Here is a 21,233-nt window from a genome sequence, read left to right as displayed (position 1 = left end):
GGGGCCTAGAAAGGGATGAAAGTAAATAAAGAAATTTTGAAAATTTGAATGGCCTGTTACAAATATCCATTTGTGTGTGAATTCTCCTGATATCCACCCACTGTGTGCAATGTCATTTAATTGTTTCAACTTGACACAGCACTTAGGTGGTGGTGCAGCACTTGGGCTGAGGAGAGAACAGGGGTGGGGGTGGGGGTGGGTGTAACATCCAGCCAGTCTGATATTGTGACAGGAGGAAGGAAGGACTGAAATTGAAAGGTTGGATTGCAGAAGTAGTAATATGAAACTTGTAAGAGGGCCATCTATGATGAGGAAATTGGAGAGGACAAATAGTACCAACTTGGAACTTGAAAATAAGGGGCAGTAACTTGCCAAATCATTAAAAGAATAAACCTGCACTGTCTCAAATCCATGGTCTTAAATTTGGGCTTCAGGCGGTATGCTGCGAAATTGAGTACATGAAGGAAAAAACTTCAGACACCTCGTTGTAGTTGATATAACATTGTAATTGCAACAAAAATGCGTAATGATTCTACTTGTATGAATTCCAAACTGATGTCAAGTCTTCCATATATTAAGTGAAGAAAATAATTTATTTTCTTTGCAGCACCTCAGCCATGTCCCTTTTGTATGAATGTGTGAACACCGTGATAGCAGGTAATAAATGCATTCTCTGCTGACCTGGAGTGCTTTAGCTTTGCAGTGTCAAATGTTGTTACGTAAGCAATTTTGATGGTGATCCAATAATAAATCAGATGGCTACGTGTATATTTGGTTGTTACGCCATAAGCATTTATGTAGCCTAATTTCACTTTGTACCTATTTCCACTTTGAACTTAGAAAGTACAGTGTTCTATCCTTTTTAAATAGTGAAAAGCTAGAAACAGTATAGTCCAAAGAGGCTTGAGGGGGCCCAAGTACACTAAAATATCATGGACAGGTACAAAATTAATTGGTTGAAAAGGCTAATGGAATGCTGGTCCTTAGAGCTAGAAGGCCACACCTATAGTACTGTACTCTACTGGACACCACACCTTCAGGAGGAATTTGTTGGCCTTAGAGGAAGTGTACTTACATTTGCCAGAATGAGACCTTGACTCCAAGCCTTAAGAGGATAAATTATACAAACTAGGGTTGTATTCCCTGGAACAAGGTTATGAGGTGATTTGATCAAAGTTTTCAAGATATTAAGCGGGAACGGGTAGCAGAAATAAGGTACATGGAATCTGTTTGGAGAGCCTGGAGCTGGGGGGGTGGGGGCGCTTAGTGTACATAAAAAAAAAATTAGAACCTGCCCTTTTAGGAGTGAAATTGGGAAACACTTCTACAAACAACAGGTGGTGGAAAATTGTAACTTGATTCCACTAACTGAAGATGATTACTTGAATTTTAGACTGATGTTCATAGAGTTTTGTTATCCAAAGGTACCAAGAGATATGGAGTTAGTTAGCAGACCAGCCATGATGTCATTGAATGGTGAGAACAGGCTCAAAGGGCTCAATGACTTATGTATAAGATTTTTTAAGCTTTTAATGTATTTTGAAATGCTGCATCATGGTCAAAACACTGAGCCATGGAGAAACACCCTGTAAGTTAAGAAAGCAAATGTATACTGGAAAATGGGGAACTTTAACATTTATGAAGAAAGCATAAAAACTTAGGGAGAATTGTACTAAGCAGAAAATACACTAAACAAAAATACATATGGAGAAAGTTAGATGAGTCAAATTTAAGAATTAAGCCAAACACATCATGGTGTAACAGGTTGAAAAATGTGTTATTTCAAAAAGATTGTTTCTCTAATTTGTTTTAAATTTGTGGAAGTCCCTTATTTAGTTGACTTTGTTATGATTTTGCTTAAACAGATGAATGTGGATTTAAGGTATATGGTTACAGCTGTGGAGTACTTTAGCAGAAGTGGGAAGGCATTTTGCAGAACTCCATATTAGCTTGGTCCAGTGTTTGCTGCATCTCTGAGGCCCTGTAATGAGGTCCAACTCCAGGGCTTAAGCGCACTTCAATCATTGCAACCCAGGTCAGCTCATTAGAAGTGCTGTCTTTTGTGTATGGTGTTAAATCAAGATCCTTTCCACCTGTTGAGATGGACTCAGACGATCTCATGGCATTATTTGAAGAGTAGCAGGGGAATTCTCCTGACTAGCAAGTATTCCTCATCCAACTCCACCAAAATACATTCTGTTCATTCATCTCATTGCTGTTCATGGGACCTTGATGCATACAAATTGGCTGCCTTATTTGCTTATATAAATGATCAGACATTGAACCTCAAGGGTGTAAAAAAAAAAAAAAAATGGTTATTTTCTCCTCTACCAACCATCTTAGCTTTCCTTGACACCTCAACTCCAGCAAGTGTGATGAACTCATGGACTTCATCGGCATTAAGATGGAGACCGTCTCTTTAGCTGCCTGTGCTGCATCTCCACCTTCCCCTTGCCTCCTAGGTCAACCAGCTCCAAGCAATTCCATGCCCTTGTCTTGAATCAGCCTTTCTCTAATTTCACTTCTGTCTTTGTGGGCTTTTCAAGCTCTTGCACATGAAACCTGCTCTCTTGATTCCATTCCTTCTAAATTGCTGACCATATGACCTCCTTACCTGACCCTTATTCCAGCTAACAGTGTAATGATTCCATCTCCTTGGATTGTTCCCTATTCTTTTCAAAACCACCGTTATCACCCCTATCCAGAAAAATCCACCCTGAATCCTCTGTCCTTAAGCCACCATCCATCTCCAACCTTTTCTTTTGTTGCCAAGGTTCTTAGGCTTGGGAAATGGCAACCGTATAAGTCTGTCCAATCAGCTTTCAGCCAGCTCCACAGCACTGAAGTCACAATTGATGTCATTTGGCATTGGTGAGACCACATCTCCAATATTGTGTGCAGTTTTGGTCTCTTAAGGAGGGATGTAAGTGCATTGGAGGCAGCTCAGAAGAGGTTTACTAGATTGATACCTGGAATGAGCAGGTTGTCATATGAGGACAGGCTGCGCTTGTTTCACTGGATTTTAGAAAATGGGAGCAGAGTAGGTCATTCGGCCCTTAGAGCATGCTCCGCCATTCAATATGATCATGGCTGATCATCCAACTCAATAGCCTGCACCTGCTTTCTTGCCATACCCTTTGATCCCTTTCGCCCCAAGAGCTATATCTAATTTCTCCTTCTTGAAAACATACAATGTTTTGGTCTCAACTACTTTCTGTGGCAGCGAATTCCACAGGCTCACCACTCTCTGGGTGAAGAAATTTCTCCTCATCTCAGTCCTAAATGGTCTACCCCATATCCTCAGACTGTGACCCCTGATTCTGGACTCCCCCACCATCGGGAACATCCTTCCTGCATCTACCCTGTCTAGTTCTGTTAGAATTTTATAGGTTTCTGAGATACCCCCCTCATTCTCCTGAACTCCAGTGAATATAATCCTAATCGACTCAATCTCCCCTCATATGTCAGTCCCGTCATCCCAGGAATCAGTCTAGTGAACCTTCGCTGCACTCCCTCTATAGCAAGTACATCCTTCCTCGGATAAGGAGACCAAAACTGCGCACAATATTCCAGGTGTGGTCTCACCAAGCCCTGTACAACTGCAGCAAGACATCCCTGCTCCTGTACTCGAATCCTCTAGCTATGAAGGCCAACAAACCATTTGCCTTCTTTACTACCGCTGCACCTGCATGCTTATGTTCAGCGACTGGTGTACGAGGACACCCAGGTCTCGTTGCACATTTTCCCCCCCCTCTCAATTTATAGCCATTCAAATAACCTACCTTCCTGCTTTTGCTACCAAAGTGGATAACCTCACATTTATCCACATTATGCTGCATCTGCCATGCATTTGCCCACTGACTCAGCTTATCCAAATCACACTGAAGCATCTCTGCATCCTCCTCACAGCTCACCCTCCCACCCAGCTTTGTGTCATCTGCAAATTTGGAGATATTACATTTAATTCCCTCATCTAAATCATTAATATATGTTGTGAATAACTGTGGTCCCAGCACCGATTCCTGCGGTACCCCACTAGTCACTGCCTGCCATTCAGAAAAAGACCCGTTTATACCTGTTTGTTTCATGTCTGCCAACCAGTTTTCTATACATCTCAATGCACTACCCCCTATTCCATGCGCTTTATTTTTACACGCCAATCTCTTATGTGGGACTTTGTCAAAAGCCTCATCAGCTCTACTAGTTACATCCTCAAAAAATTCCAGTAGATTTGTCAAGCATAATTTCCCTTTCATAAATCCATGCTGACTCTGTCTGATTCTGCCACTGTTTTCCAAGTGCTCAGCTATTAAATCTTTTATAATGGACTCTAAGATTTTCCCCACTACTAACATTAGGCTGACTGGTCTATAATTCCCTGTTTTCTCTCTGCCTCCCTTTTTAAATAGTGGGGTTACATTAGCTACCCTCCAATCTGTAGGAACTGTTCCAGAGTCTATAGAATCTCAGAAGATGACCACCACTGCGTCCACTATTTCTAGGGCCACTTCCTTAAGTACTCCAGGATGTAGATTATCAGGCCCTGGGGATTTATCGGCCTTCAATCCCATCAATTTCCCAACACCATTTCCCTACTAATACTGATTTCTTTCAGTCCGTCCCTCTCACTAAACCCTGTGCCCCCAACATTTCTGGTATGTTATTAGTGTCCTCCTTTGTGAAGACAACCAAAGTATGTTTCGACGAGGAGCTGGGCAAGCGCAGTTCTCTTCATGGGGACTCGAAACGTCAACTCTTTTCTTCTCCGCCGATGCTGCCAGACCTGCTGAGTTTTTCCAGGTAATTCTGTTTTTGTTTTGGATTTCCAGCATCCGCAGTTTTTTTGTTTTTATAAAGTATGTTTCTAGTTGGTCAGCCATTTCCTTGTTCCCCATTACAAATTCCCCTGTTTTTTACTGTAAGGGACCTACATTTGTCTTCAATCTTTTTCCCTTCACGTACCTATAGAAACTTTTACAGTCAGTTTTTTTTTTTGTTCCCTGCAAGCTTACTCTCGTACTCTATTTTCCCCTTAATCAATCCCTTGGTCCTCCTTTGCTGAATTCTAAAGTGTTCCCAATCCTCAGGTCTGTTGTTTTTTTTCTGGCCACTTTGTATGCCCCCTCCTTGCATCTAATGCTATCTCTAATTTCCCTTGTAAGCCATGGTTTGGCCACCTTTCCTGTTTTACTTTTGTGCCAGACAGGAATAAACAATTATAAAAACAAAAAACTGAGGATGCTGGAAATCCAAAACAGAATTACCTGGAAAAACTCAGCAGGTCTGGCAGCAGTTCTGTTGAAGGGTCATGAGGACTCAAAATGTCAACTCTTTTCTTCTCCGCCAATGCTGCCAGACCTGCTGAGTTTTTCCAGGTAATTCCGTTTTTGTTTAGGAATAAACAATTGTTGCAGTTCACCCATGCGCTCTTTAAATGTTTGCCATTACCTATCCACCGTCATCCCTTTAAGTAACATTTCCCAATCCATTATAGCCAACTTGCACCTCATACCATCGTAGTTTCCTTTATTAAGATTCAGGACCCAAGTCTCAGAATCAAATATGTCACTCTCCATCTTGATGAAGAAGACTGAGTGGTGATTTGATTTGAAGTATGCAAGATCCTGAATGGTATTGACAAGGTGGATATGGAAAGGCTGTTTCCTGGTGTGGGTGAGTGTAGAACCCGGGGGCACTGTTTTAAAATTAGAGATTGCCCTTTTAGGTCAGAGGTGAGGAGAAAATTTTTGTGTTGTGCAACTTTGGAACTCTGCCTCAGAAGGTGGTGGAGGTGTGGCCATTAAATACTTTTAAGGCGAAGTTAGATACTTGTTAGGCCAGGGAATTGAAGGTTATCGGGGATGGATGGGAATGTGGAATTTGAATCCGGTCAGTCATGATCTTATTGAATGGTAGAACAGGCTTAAGGGGCTGAATGGCCTACTACTTTTATTTCCTATGTTTGTTTGTATGTATATGTATGTATGTACGTATGTCCTTGTTACTGATGCAGTATATTGCCTTTCTGCATTCTTTAAGTGGTGAACAATACCATCCTCCTATAACTCAGCTTAGTGGAGTTGTACTCAGTTCCACTATTAGCTACCCAATTACAACAGAGCATCTCCAGCAATGGCTCCTCTTTCTATGCCTGTATCACCACCACCACCAGGATTCCACTAGAATCTAACCTTGGCCTCTCCTCTTTGGTACCATTATCCAAAGATCATTATCCATATACATGTGATAACAGCACGGTCTACATTTCCACCACCTCTTTCAACCCTTATCTTTTGCAACATTACTTGTCCAACATCCAGTCCTGAATCAGCAACAATTTTCTCCAGTCAAAAACAGGGGCAATCAAAGCCCCATTTTGGCCACCGCCATAAACTGCATAACTTTGCCAATGATTCCATTCTTCTATTTACTGTCTGGGGTTGAGCCAGACTGTTCATAAACCTCACTTCTTTTTTGACCACTGAGCTTCTAATCTGTATTCTGTCCGACATTATGATCGCCTGCCTACACCACCCCATGGAATCATATAAGATCTTCTGTTTTATAAATTGGGTGAAAGTAAAGAAGCAGTGCCACAGGTAGAATGGTGCCCAGATTTGGACACTTGAAGTGTATCAAAGCTATGGCAAGCTGATGATTATCAAAGGCATTAAATATGAAGGGACTGAAGAAACTGGGGCTTTTTTCATTGAAACAGAGATAATTAAGAGGATAAATGGTCTCCTTGTAAAAAAAAAAAAGAGAGAACTGTTCCCACTGGTCAGCAAGTCTATAACTGCAGGGCACAAGTTTTAAAGAACTAACAAAAGAATGTGGGGTAAAGGTTAGAAAAGTGTAACTATCTGTACACATTGTGTTGTTAGGGTATGGAATGCATTATCTGTTATAGTTTTTGAGGGAATTGGATAAATATATGAAAAGAGAATTCAAAGGAGTGTGGGGAAAAGGCAGTCGGAAGAGGTAGCAGGTCGCTCTGTCATTGGGCCAGCTGAACTTCTTTGGTATAGAACTTTCCATTTCATAACGTTTTTGGCACCCTGAGGTTCATGATTCATATTTGGCCTGAATTGAGACAGTCTCATCTTTCATTCTAATGCTTTGTTCTCAATTGTGTAATCAGTACCTGTACAAATAATTTCACACTATTTGAAGCAGGTGTCTTGGCTCAACGTTTTTTCCTATATAAGGCATTAAAAATAACTCCATTGGGCTGTTGAACTTTGTTTATGGAAAAAATGTTTGCCAGGTTCAGGCTTCTATTTTATTTCTTTTCATAGTTCTCATCTCTCTATCTACTGGAATGCCGAATCACAGTGCAAGCATCCAGGTAATAATTTCTATCAAAACATCCTCTGTCAAATACATACTTTTGTGTATGCACATGTATGTAATTCTTAAACCAATAATTTATTCATTCTATAATTTTTAATTTAAAGCTTGTTTTCCCAAGTGCCATTTGACTTGGTGCATTTAAGATCAGAGGTTGAATTACAATTCAATAAATTAGTTTCACTTTCCTTTGTGATTTTACATTGAAACAGTACCAGTTAACATTTAAAAGTTGAAGTTCTTGCAAAATTTTAAAGACAACTTTCTATAGAGAAATTTAAATAAATAAAATGTGCTGCTGATCGGATTGCAATGCGTTATAGCAAACTTAATATTGTAGGTTCTGGGTTTTTTTTTTTTGCTGCATCATTCTATTTGACAGTTCCAGATTACTGATTGTATGCCTCTTATTACTGTCAACTTGACACACTTTTTTCTGTTCAGCTTTGTGTGCAGAAATTGCGAATTCTCATTGAAGATTCTGACCAAAACTGTGAGTGGGTAGTTATATTATACCATTATATTTTGTTTCTTTATTTGGATTTTCAAATATTCCACCTTTTGAATCCTTGTCGATCTGTGTCCTTCAGCTGAGCTGAAAAAGGCTGCTGAAACTACACACCTCTCAGACCATAGGCTTCACCACCAAGCCATGGTTGGGCAACATTCAAGTTACTTTGGTGTTGACACCTTTACAGTGGAGATAAGATGCTTTGCCATCAATGTGCTCCTGCCTCCTGTTCCAGGCTTGAAGGCAGATGTAACCCACTGCGGGTGATGAATTTTAAATTATGGTCGAGGCTTGGTTCTGAGATTTGGTCACTTAAGATAGTGGTCTGCAAACTCTTTTGGTAAAGGAGGCCTTTTCAAACAGATTAGTTATCAAGGGCTCAAAGTGGAAATGCTTTTTATGTAAATAGTGGTTTACTCTCACTTTTGAGAAAACAGTGCTCCCAGTAGCAATTTGTGGACTGTCTCACTGATGTTGTAATGAGCCAGTTTGCAGAAGCCAGAGATAAAGGGTAAATGCTGCCCTCGCATTCTAGTGATGCCAACTGAACTGCTGTAATGTGGTTAAAGAATTCCCTTTATTGGCACACGTACCCAATCAATTTACATATCACATCTGGTGCAATCTGCTAATGGCCAAATCAGTAACAAGTTTTTCACCCCGGCTCAAAACTGGTTATTTTAATTTTTTTTTTTTAAATCTCCCATAAACATAGTAGAAATGGAGTGAAGGAAATTCTTGAGTGCTCACGCCTGCTGAAGAGACTATTTCACAGACCTCAGTTTGAGAACTGCTACCTTAACAGAAACCTAATGCTCTTCAGATAAAGCTTCAGATCCTGGATTTGAGTAACTGTTTAAAAACTTCTTGTTATTATCAGTAACATTTAATTTTTTTCCCCCTAAGTATCTATTTATATGGTAATGACTGTATCCAGTTGTCATGGATTCTGAACTGTCTTGCAGTAAAGTACCTGGGTTTGCTGGCCATGTCGAAAATTTTGAAGACTCACCCGAAGTCTGTACAATCCCACAAGGATCTTATTTTACAGTGCTTGGATGACAAAGACGAATCTATACGACTCCGAGCTTTAGATCTTCTATATGGAATGGTAATTTAATATCATCCTTTACTGATCAGATGTGTTACTGTCGAGCTTTTAATGAACCAAATGGAAATGTCTGATTTTAAAAACCAAAATACTGCAGGAGCTGAAATTCTGAAATAAAAAAAGAACATGCTTGAAATCATTACAGGTTAGGTAGCATCAGTGGAGCGAGGAACATAATTAACGTTCAGGTCAATGACCATTCATCAGAACTGAATAATGTGAAGAGATGTAGCTGATTTTAAGCCTGTGCAGGGAGGTGGGGTGGGGGAAGAATAACAAAAGGGAAGGCCTGTGATGGATAGAAGACAAGAGCGATTAAATGGTGAAAAGGTTAATGGTACAAGACAAAAGGAGATGGTAATGGAACAAGTAAAGAAACATAATATGGGTTTAGAGGAGGTGTAAATGGGAATAGCACAATCATTAACAGATATTGCCTGAAAAAATTTGGGCAGAATTTAAAATCTGAAATTGTTGAATTCATGTCACTTTAAGAGTTCTTTTACAGACAACATTTTCATATTAGTATGATGTAGTGGTATATTTTAAATGGGGCAGTTCTGTGATTACGAATTTATATGGAAAAGGGTCCTTCATCAAAAAAAAGACACATGTTCAGTGAGGTGCCCCTGGGCCAACCGGGTTGGGGATGGAGGTGCAGATGGATTGGGGGGTTTGTGGGGAATAAGAAGATGGTTAGGGTCTGACAACGTAAGAGTTGGAGGGTGTTGGATGAGTTGTGGATGTAGGTGAGAAGAGACAAGGGAAGAGAAAATAAGTTGAGATGGGAAGAGATTAGTGGGATGAGACCAGGTTGGATCACAGAGCAGTCCTCTCTGTAGATCTTGGAAGGGAGATGGAAGTGGGCTTTACAGGATAACGGAACTGAAACTGGAGAGATGATCTCCAGAAGACATGAGGTCAGTGACAGTCTTGAAAATAGCTTTATGTTTGATCATGGGGTCATAGTTCAAGTGGATGTAGAAGTAGGTGTTCAACTCTACAAGGTAGTGGTCGATTCATCAAGTAATGACAACGTCACCCTTGTTAGCAGATTTTTTTGACCATGTTAGGGCTGAACCAAATGCAAGCTCAGAGAGAAGTAGGTCAGGATGAGTGAGTAGAGCAGAGAAATTGAAATGGCGAATATTACAGCATTTCACAATGAAAAGATCTAGAGAGGGTAAGAGGCCAAAGTGAAGCATCCAGATGAAATGAGAATTCTGAAGATGGGAGAAAGGATCCGTTGTATGGGGCTAAAACCCCTGACCAAACAAGTGGGTGTGGAGGTGAAGCTGACTGAAGAAGAAATAATATCAAAGTGCTGGAAAAATTCAGGTCTGGCAGCATCTATGGAGGGAGAAATAGTTAACGGTTTGAGTCCAATCTGACTCTTCTCAAAATATTAACTCTCTTTCTCCACAGATGCTGCCAGATTTATTTCAGACCTCCAGACACTGCAGTATTTTGCTTTTATTATCTGACTGAAGAAGAGCTCAGCATTGTGCTCTTTGGGATGGGGGCATAAGGGGATGAAGCTGAGACTTTTGCTGAGGTTTGAGGGCAGAGGAGATTGTGAAAACGAAGCAAAGGAGGAGATTGGAAGAACGAATGGGTTCAGAAGGGGAAGAAAGATCCAGAGGGGCATTGGCATCCAAGGTTGTTGAAGCCTGTTAATATGTTTGACCTTGTTAGTAGTAAGTTTGTTGATTTTTAAAATATTCACATAGATTGAGCTTAAAAACTGTAAGACAGTCATTCAATCATAGTCCAATACTCCATCCAGACACACGTTGTAGGCTCACAAATGAAAAATGGCCACTTGTATGATGTATCAGGAAGTCCCAACACCTGTTGAACTGTATGGCAGCACAAATTGGAACTTTCAAGAGGAGAGCAAACCAGAGGCAATTGGGACTTAAAATAATTGTTGGGGCAAGGTGCAGTTGGAACATGTTGAATTGCATTTTCCTAGAATCCCAAGTGTTACGTGGGAAAATATCTACATATTTCATGATGCACTTCAGTCACCTTGTAATGGCTTCATGCATACGTGCAGGTGATTAAAGGCAACCTTGCATGCAGTCTTGTGGAACACTGCTTTATCTCCCATCCTGTGGGGTTGGGCATCTTGTGAATACTGCATACAGCCAGTTGGAGTAATGGAAGGTTTGCATCCTCGATTCCTTGCTGAAATATATTTGCAAGTCAAATGATATTTCAGTGTTGTTCATCACAGGGATAGTGTGCAGTTATTCACTTCAATCAGGCTTACTTGCAACCCACACAGCCATGGACTCTCCTACACCTAATATATTTGTTGAAAATAATCAGTGTGAATTAAATTATCATTTCTTTTCCAATTGTTGAATACCATAGCTGTTTTCATATCTAATCCAGTGAAAGTTTATTGTGTGTTTTTTAAAAGAAAATCTCTGTATTCCTCTATAAATATTGCAGGTACATCATTTAAAACCAACATTTTATTCCTCTAACATTATTTTAAGCTGTACAAATATACAAGTATGATTCTATATTTGCATGCTAGTTGTTTTCAGTAGTGGCTCTTCAAAATCATACCATGCATATTAAATTTATTAATTTCAACTGCAAACAGTATAACTTTGAATACCCCATTTACTGAAGACATTAATCAACCTCTACACGTATCATTCCTACATTCCTTAATTTCAGGACTGCCATCTGTAATCAGTTGTGGATATACGCAAATCATTGAAAATTACTGTCTGTAATTCGAGAAAAACTAATGTTGGCTGTCTTGAGCCTTTATATATATTTTCTGTTTAATAATCTTTTAGTTATTAATCTTGGATGTGCTAAATTAATTTTAGCACAATTTTTAACGAGCAACAGGTCAAGTGTGTCTTTTTTTCCTTCTAAATTGCAAATTTATCATTTTTTAATAGCTAGTTTTAGGTGAGGAAGCAGGTTTAGCATAGAAGAAAAGTAAAAATCAGACTTTGGACTTAATCAGTTCTGGATTAGAAATGAAAATGGAATGTAGTTTTAATTTCAAAACATTTTATTTTGGTACCACATTGTTCACTACTGGGTCTATATTGTGATTAAAAATTGTGAAACACTCAATGATTTCTAATTTGTTTACACTTTCTTATTGACTCAAATATTGGTAGGTTTCCAAGAAGAACTTGATGGAAATAGTTAAGAAATTAATGATTCACGTAGATAAAGCAGAGGGCACAACATACAGGGATGAACTCCTCACAAAAATCATAGACATTTGCAGCCAGTCCAACTATCAGTACATCACCAATTTTGAATGGTGAGTTCTCTAAAAAGACTATTTACATTGCTGATCTCTAAGTAGAATATCCTTAAGTTTGATCCATTTTCTTAAACTGCCGTAAGTTTCTGTTATTGAACCAAGTTTTTCTCTAAGATAACTTTTTGACATGATTCATAATTTTTAAAACACAGGTATATTAGCATCCTGGTGGAATTGACTCGGCTGGAAGGAACACGACATGGCCACCTAATTGCCGCACAGATGCTTGATGTAGCTATCCGCGTGAAGGCTATCAGGGCATTTGCAGTGTCGCAGATGGCAATGCTGTTAGATAATGGCCACCTGCTTGCCGGCAATATGCAAAGAAATGGCATCTGTGAAGTTCTGTATGCTGCTGCCTGGATCTGTGGTGAATTCTCAGAGTATGTACTACCTAAAATACTTTTTAAAAAGCAAATTTCAAGGCTGGTTTACCATAGTTCCGTTTATTTCTGTTCCCCTTTAAGGATTTTGCTACTGGAAATTGGAGCACTTTGCATTTCAGGCCCTTCATAATCCATGTTGTGCATTCCAAGATCAGGTTGCACAAACCAGCCCAAGTTTCTTTGTGCTGTGCAGCAACAAAATTCTTCAGTTCCAACCTTAGGGTCCACTGCATTTGATTGAAACATATAAGATCATGAGGGGACTTGACAAGGTGGATGTAGAAAGAATGTTTTCTCTTGTGGGAGAATCTAGAACTCTGGGTCACTGTTTTAAAGATAAGGGGCTGCCTATTTAAGACAGGGATGAGGAAACATTTCTTCTGAGGGTTGAGAGACTTTGCAATTCTCTTCCTCCAGAAGGTAGTTGAATTAGAGCCTTTGGATACTTTTAAGGCAAAGGTAAATAGATTCTTGATAGGCAAAGGGGTGAAAGGTTATTGGGGGTAGATGGGAATGTGAATTTAACATTGAAATTAGATCAGCCATGATCTTCAATGGTGGAGCAGGCTTGAGGGACCAAATGGCCTACTCATTCGTATGTTTGCATTTTAGCATTTTCCACACGAGCCATCGTTAGGCCTGTCTCATGGCATTGCTGATTTTTGGGCTAGTTTTGTCCTATAAGCCCACGACCTTTAGGAACTGCACATAATCAACTTATTAAAGTTGTGCAAGATTTTAGAATTGGAATCTGGTTGATTTTGTAAACTGAAAACTTTGGAAAAGTTGCCTTAACCAGAACTGAGTCACAACAGGAGTAGGCTATCCAGCTACTTGAGCTTGTTCCACCATTCAGTTTGATCTTCACCTTTGTTCCATATCGTTCAATACCTTTACCTAACTATCTTTGACCTCGTTCAGAAAACATTCCTTTTAACACTACTGTCTATCCAACCAATTAACAACCAGTTTCAGAAATGAAGTGTACATACAGTTCTAACTTGTGTTTTTTCCAGATATCTTCAAGAGCCTAATCAAACATTAGAAGCTATGCTTAAACCCAAAGTCACTACACTGCCAGGACATATCCAGGCAGTTTATGTGCAGAATGCTGGAAAGTTGTATGCATCAGTATTGCAACAAAACGAGCAAGCTGGTGACAAGGAAGCTGCTCAGGAAATAACACAAATGTTGATTGACAAGCTACCCCAATTTGTTCAGAATGCAGACCTTGAAGTGCAGGAGCGGGTATGTGAACAGCCTTTACTTTCACCACAGATGATGTAATAATTTTACTTGGTCCATCACTATGTTGTCTTTGATATATTTTTCCCTTACTATTGTAAGTTTGCTTCAAAAGTTATAGCTTTGCATGGGTTGTTTTCCCCCAACCCAGAAGCAAAATACCAATCCATTGCATACATGTACGTTCTTTTCTCTTGTCAGTTTTACCCATTTATTTTGAAAATATTGATGCGAGTTAGATTTGTGGGAACTAGTCATCATCTGGTATACTGCTTGAACTGATATTCCCGTATGATTCTTAACCAATTAACCATGATCGTTGAGAGACTATTCAGTCAATGTTGACACTATAGCCAAGCATTACTTTCTTCCTCTTGACACCCACACTTACCTCCAGCAAAGGTTGCTGGTCAGTTGGAATCCTGGATGAAATTTTCTCAATTAATTGAGGCAGTTATTATGTGTGGCATCGCTATCATTCGCTTGGCTAACTGGACACTGAACCTCAGACTTTATGATAGCTAGCTGCATTTGGTTTAGTGATTAATCTTCACTATTTGTTCACTCATCCTGAATGTAACCATGGTAGGGTAGACAATCTTGCAGAAAATCACTGGGACAGTTGCCTTTTTGAAGAAGCTGTTGTACTTCATCCTGTGGATTTGGTATTTGATTGTAAAAATTCTGTTTCTATTCTTCCTAATAGCACTTATTAAATCTCTGTTTTGCATGGCTGAAATGTATTCTTGATTATTTTAATAAAGTATAAATGTATCTTTAGCTTTAAGAATTAAATATTTAAATTCTTCAGCAAACAGCTATTAGTTCTTCTGCTACAGTGGCATGCATGTTCTTGAAGCTGCTGTATATATTTAATCAACTACAGAACATGGGAAGATCAGATTATAGCCATTCCACCGTGTCCTGTCTGAAAGCCCATTCTTTTTTCTCTTCTGCCACTCCCCTGTCACGAATTATCTGTCCCTGTCAAGGTTAACCAGGTTCCTGCATTGGATGGATTGAGATCTTTAATCCATGAGTTTAAATCCCTCTTGGGCCTTGCCCCATCCACCATGTTTGATTGTACTCAATGAATCTGATTATACTTAATGAATCAATGTAATTCATATCTTAATTAAAGGAATCATTTCCCATTTATGGAGCTTTTATGTTTCAAGACACTGGCTCAGCACATAACATGAGAAATTCATGAAATTAGCTGCCTGTTCCTAGCAGTAATGCACTTGATAGTTTCAGAAATGCGCACTGCTAAATCAATAGATTTTAACATGTATTTCACCTGAATGGTAGTGAAGTCATTTTTGTTTCTGGTAGGAACTCAGGCAGACTTGTGAAGCCGTTTATGATAGCGCTTGCTTTGACCTGAAAACTTAGTTATTTTGAGCTATGTTCTTTTTAGAGAGATGCACTTTAGTTTTGTCTGGTTGTGCTTCACAAGTAGCAGTCTCTGCTTTGGTACCTTACTGTTAGTTGCCAGACAACATTCAAATCTATTTGCTTGCGAATTCCCCACAATTGGTGGTTCAAATCTTTCGTCTTGCATATGCAAGTTATTTGATAAATGAACATGAATCAAAAGGCATCTGTCATACAAATATCCTCCTAAGTCTCACATGTTTGACTTTTATTTTCCAGGCTTCCTGTATTCTTCAGCTGATAAAATACATACAAAAGCTTCAAGCTAAAGATGTCCCTGTAGCGGAAGAAGTGCTGGCTTTGTTTGCTGGTGAACTTAACCCTGTTGCTCCTAAAGCACAGAAGAAAGTCCCATTGCCAGATGGGTGAGACCTTCTATTTCCAGCATTTCAAAAGCATTTAATGGTGTCATTGCACATTTAAAGAACTGAGCATTTTATAGTTATGATCTTTCCTGTGACCTAAACAAATAGCTGCCCAAAGTTGAAGAACTAAACTTAATTATGATTGGGGAAAAAAATATTGCTGTTACTTACTAAGTAAGGAAAGCATGAATGTTTTCACCTCCTGGTTCATCCCATTGTCTTGGTCCCCTACTAATTTCCAAATATAGAATGTTAAATAATTGAGTTTTATAGTTTTTCATTGTTAAATACTGTAGTTGCTCTCCAGACCCAGTGGATCAAGACCAGTAAAATGGTAAACCAAACAGGTTAGCAAATTTCTAGGTTCAATTTTTAGTCTCCACTGAGTTAACTGATTTCATTCAGGATTATGATTGGAGCATTCCCGTGCTATGAGGGAAAGAGTTAAACTTTTGATAACTGTTTGTGACTCCTGTTAAAGAGAATGCACGTTTGGGCATAAGTGATGGTAGACTGTTCTTAGCTTTGATATCCCCATAGTTAAATAGCAGATGACGCCCTCCGCATCTAGGCTTATACATGAGAAATGGTCTCTTGGGTGAAAGTACTGGAGATGGCCAGTGTCCACAGAACTGTAACCCAGCATCTTAAGAGGAGAAAATGTAGTTGTGGATAGAGTGGGGATAAGCCTTCTGTATATAATGGCAATTACATTTGGACCCCTTCATTTATTTTAGTTGTCCAATGAACTGGCACTAATATTCGCTGATTATAGGTGGTTACTTTGGTACAAACAAAATTTTCCCCTTCATTTAAAAACTGCCATAGTTGCCTCCCTCCTCCAAAAGGCAGGCTTGACTAAGCTTTCTTTCAAACGAAGCTCTCTTACCTCAGTTTTTTCTTTAAAGGTCCTTAGTTTGACTTTTGACCACCTAACTCTCCTTGTCTGCAGATTGGTAAAAGAGAGTAATTAAACAAGTTTTTCTGCCCCTTCCCAGAGCAGAGAGCTTAATATGGTATGCATTAGTTAAGTCTCCCTAATGCATTCATATGCGAAGCGACCATTAGATGTCAGAATGTGCCAATGATTCACCAGTTGTCCAACTTGTTGATACTATTACATTCCATGCCTGACCTATTAACTTCCTAAGTATACCAACTTCTTCTTGCTCTTTCGTGCTTTCCTCGATCAAATAAAGAAAAGGATGATTAACCTTAAAGAATTATATTCTAGAATCCTAAATCTGACATTTAGATTATAAACATAAAACTTAAATCAAAAAAACATTTCTGAGCCAAATTGATGAAAATCCCTAACATGACAGATGGTATTCAATTTGGGGTAATTCAAGAGACTTCTAAATAGGTTGTCAGTATACAGAGAGACATGAGTGTAAAGTCCTGAGACTGGGAAGAGTAGAATGAGTAAAGTTGTGTTGAGGTCTTCAAGGTTATGTAGGTGTTGGTCCAGCAAAATTTTTCTTTTGGCACAGCATTCTATGACTAAGGTACACAGTTTATCATTAGGAATATCAAAAGAAAATAGGAAATTTAGGCAATTATTTTAGTAAAAGGATGAGAAGATTGAAGTTTACTGGCAAGGGTGGTTTTTAAAACAGATGGAGGGTTGAATTTGCATTAGGAAAGGTAATATGGTGTGATCAGCTACAGAATCACTAAAAAGACTGTTTGTAGATGGCCAATATGCAGAAGGTTTGCTTGAATTTGGTCAGTTCTTTTTTTAGATAAAAGATGGAAAATGACTACCTGAAAGGCAGATTTGGAGGCCATCTTGCTTTTTCTCAAATTGAGATCCATGTATCAGGGACTGAGCTGGGAGAGAAGTTGTGCTGGACTCTTAACTGCTCTCCAGGACAATTAGGCTTGGGCAACAAATGCGGCCTTGCCAGTGAAGCCCACACCACATGAATGAATTTTTAAAAAGTAGTACTAAATCTGGGGTCAGTTCCAAGGCCACAGTTAGTCTGAAAAGTCTATGGCCTGAAGAAACTATTGTGTTGCACAAGTGCAGCCAAATCATGATCCTCGTTATCATCATTGTCCTCCAGAGTTGCTAGGCAAAGATGTCAATGGTTGCTGCAGGTGGCCTTGTGAGCATCCCTGGATTTTGACTTGGAGACTTTAGAATAAAACACATTAAATTCACCCTTACTTTTCAGGTGAGTAAATCAACCATTCCTTGAATTCAGCACAGGAATGTTGCCAGTATTTTGTTTCCTCAAGGAGTAATCAGAAGATGCCTTTGTTAACTTGCATTTTCGCAGTTTACTTGCATTCTCCCAGTCTAGAATTTCTATGCACTTGGGTTCTTTCTACAGGAGAGATTAAAATCAAGTCCATTTTATATAGTGCCTCCTACAGGGCATGTAGAACCTCAAATCCGATGAGCCTTGTGACCAGACTGAAGTTGAGAAATCTTCTTTGCTTTTCAGAAGCCAAAGCCTCCTTCCTTACTGGAAAAAAAATATTAGCATCTTGAACAATTCTTGACAAAGCAAGGTCCTAGGGATATGTATGTACTCCAGGGAAGTTTCTAAGGAGTTCCACATCATACAGAGTATCCACAGAATAACATGAAGGGTGGTAGATGTTCAAGCTAATTCAGAACTTGACAGTTCATTGTGGTAGTATTTACGTGAATTACAGTGGTCTTCCAAATTGAAGTAAGCCTCCAAGATGCCAATTATGTATACCTATCAGACAAGAATGGCTTAAAACAAAGCCAAAACATGGATTTTATACATATACTGGAGCTAGATGAAAATGACTTTTATTTCACCTCTCTCCTTCAGGCTGGATCTTGATGCCTGGATCAACGATGCACCTTCAGAAAGCTCTTCAGATGATGAGACACCTAAGAAAATGATCTTTCAAGAGGAGGAGCAAAGAAATGCCAGATGTAGACAGCCAGAAATGGATGAAGATGAGCTTGCTAGGGTAACTTCTGCATTTGCATTCTTCCAAAAAGAAAACAGAAACCTTTGATCTCTCTGTCCTGTCCAACTGCGCACTATCTCTACCTTTCCTGCTTCGCAAATCATGGAAAGCATCGGTGCCCGTTTAGTGTCCCTCACTCCCATCAATCTGGACTCTGCCCCACCTACAATACAGTGAATTCGTGCTTAAGAGCAGCAATGACATTCTTTTGCATCACCAACAGACAGTGGTAACCCTTGACCTTAATCGATTATTCAGCCCTTTCCAGCATTTCTCGTTTTATGGTCTACTTCTGTGACACCTAACTCCTTTACTTGTCTCCTTAGCACCTTCCAAACCCATGACCACTACCATCTAGAAGGACAAGGGCAGCAGAGAAGTGGGAACACCACCAGCTGGAAGTTCCCATCCAAGTCACTCACCATCCTGACTTGGAAATATATCGCAGTTCCTTCACTGTCACTGGGTCAACATCCCGGAACTCCCTCCCTAACAGCGCTTTGGGTGTATCTACACCACATGGACTGCAGCGGTTCAAGAAGGCAGCTCACCACCACCTTCTTGAGGGCAATTAGGGATGGGCAATAAATGCTGGCCCAGCCAGTGACGTGCATACCCCGTGAATGAATAAAGTTAAAATGTTGCCTTGGCACCTTTTACACATATGCTGACGACATTCATACTTACTTACCTGCTGCTGCTGTTTACCCCTGAACCATCAATACTGTTGAACTGTCTAGCAATTATCAAGTCCAAAATAAGTACGAATTTATTTCAGCTCCACACTTACAAACCAAAAGCCATCTAAATGCCACACCTTGCCACCTGATTTCTTAATTTGCTGATAGTTTCTTCAGACCAGTCCCCTTGGTGGTTAATCTTGGTGTCTGTTTGACCTTGAACCAAGATTGCCTGTGCCTACCTCTGCCTTTACCTCGGTGTGCATCGCCTGTAGCCTCAATTATTTTAATACTCTCCTTATCGGCCTCCTGAGTTTTGCCCTTTCTCAAATGGCAGCTTCAACATAAGTCGTGCACTAAGGCATATTATCTTCTACTCTTCAAAGGCTACCTGCCGATGTCAATTTCTCAATTCTTCTATCTGCAGATCCCCTCAATGCTTGTCCCTCCATTTTTCTGCAACCTCATTTGGCCCTGTGTTTGTTGACAAACCTTCTGTTGTTCCAACACTAACCTCCTTATGAAGTTTCCTTTTTTTAATCACTCCATTGCACTTTCAAGGGCAGAGCATTAAGCCAATTAGACTCCTATTCTTTGGAATATTGTAACCAGACCTTGCCACCACAGTCGCCCTCTTCCCTCTGTCAAAATCTACTTTGAGCACCAAAGCTATCCTCTCCCACCTTCTTGTTTCTGATTGTTTTCATCTCTGTAAATTGCTATCAGATATTTAATATTAAGCTGCCATATATGAAGACTAAATTGTTTTGTGGAAATCCGCTTTGACTGAAAAGTTCATTGTTATCCCGTTGACCCAAGATGTGTATTTTCCTTCGTTGCTGTTTTTAGATCCAGTGCTAGCATATCCACAATCTGTTTTTAAAAAGCACATAATCAGTCTGAAGACAGTTTTACCAATACTGTAAATTAAATTGCCAGAAGTGGGAAACGAATTTAATGTTGAGTACATTTGTTTACTTTTGCACCTTAACGTTATTTAATTGTGATTTTTATTTATACTTTCAAGTTTAATTTCTAAAGAAAAATGTTCCATAAATGGTCTATTTTTGTCCCTGTATGTTACCTGTTTTCTGCTGAAACACTCATTTGAGTGTTTACGATCCAAGCTTGACTGCTCCAGAGTTCTTTGCAGCCTCTTGAACTCCACATCCAAATCATCCAAAACTATGTTATGCACAATCCTATTCCATGCCAGTTTCAACTTGCCTATCATCAGCCCCTTTCCTGCTGACCTTGATTTGATTTTCCATCCCCCTACATTGACTTCAAAATGCTCATTCTCATTTAAAAACCCCATCATAGCATTGCCCAACCCAGCATCCAAGTTCACACCCTCATTTTCCAAATCTAGTTTACTGCCCCTCACCCTTCCTTTGGCATAGCTTGGTGTTTGACCTCTCCATTAAGCTCTTAATATGTTAAGTACTTTGTCTCTCTGCTTTTTTTTCTTCTTGTGTGAATATATGACTTGTTATGTGAGTGTCTTTTTCATATTGACGATTTCCCTTCCCTCATATTCCTCCTGACTACTTTGCTGTGCTTAATCACTTTCATGGGAAATATAAATTTAGAGCCTTTTAAGTTGATGTCAAGCTTCAAGTGAAAAGTAATTTGGCATGTCTAAAATTTGTTCGCTTCCTAGCGGCGAGAAGTAAGAAAACAAGAACAGGCAAACAATCCATTCTACATCAAGAGTTCTCCATCTCCTCAGAAGGTGGGTTGGCCCCATGTAATTTTATACCTGATTCTTGTTGTATTTTCTCATTTCAGTATTGTGACATCCTGATCCCTTCCTTGGTTGAGGGGATATGTGGTGAAGAGGATGCTGCCTTTAAATTCAGACTGGGCATGGTATATGTGAC

The 21,233-nt window shown here is 39.5% G+C and overlaps 1 protein-coding gene across 4 annotated transcripts in view; it reads left to right on the top strand.

The window, feature by feature from the left end:
* Positions 1-21,233, top strand: part of ap3d1 (adaptor related protein complex 3 subunit delta 1) — a 96,599-nt gene that overhangs the window by 38,777 nt on the left and 36,589 nt on the right. For all 4 annotated transcript variants that reach the window (XM_041204684.1, XM_041204683.1, XM_041204685.1 and 1 more), the window contains 10 exons: positions 608-657; positions 7,299-7,348; positions 7,795-7,843; positions 8,827-8,972; positions 12,128-12,276; positions 12,432-12,662; positions 13,682-13,913; positions 15,567-15,712; positions 18,526-18,670; positions 21,014-21,085. In XM_041204684.1, coding sequence (XP_041060618.1) covers positions 608-657; positions 7,299-7,348; positions 7,795-7,843; positions 8,827-8,972; positions 12,128-12,276; positions 12,432-12,662; positions 13,682-13,913; positions 15,567-15,712; positions 18,526-18,670; positions 21,014-21,085 — 1,270 coding nt within the window. The remainder of the gene's footprint in view (positions 1-607; positions 658-7,298; positions 7,349-7,794; positions 7,844-8,826; positions 8,973-12,127; positions 12,277-12,431; positions 12,663-13,681; positions 13,914-15,566; positions 15,713-18,525; positions 18,671-21,013; positions 21,086-21,233) is intronic.

Source organism: Carcharodon carcharias, chromosome 14 (assembly GCF_017639515.1).
Source record: "Carcharodon carcharias isolate sCarCar2 chromosome 14, sCarCar2.pri, whole genome shotgun sequence".
Lineage (NCBI taxonomy): Eukaryota > Metazoa > Chordata > Chondrichthyes > Lamniformes > Lamnidae > Carcharodon > Carcharodon carcharias.
Note: the sequence above shows the minus strand (reverse complement) of the source record. Positions and strands in the feature narration are given on the sequence as shown.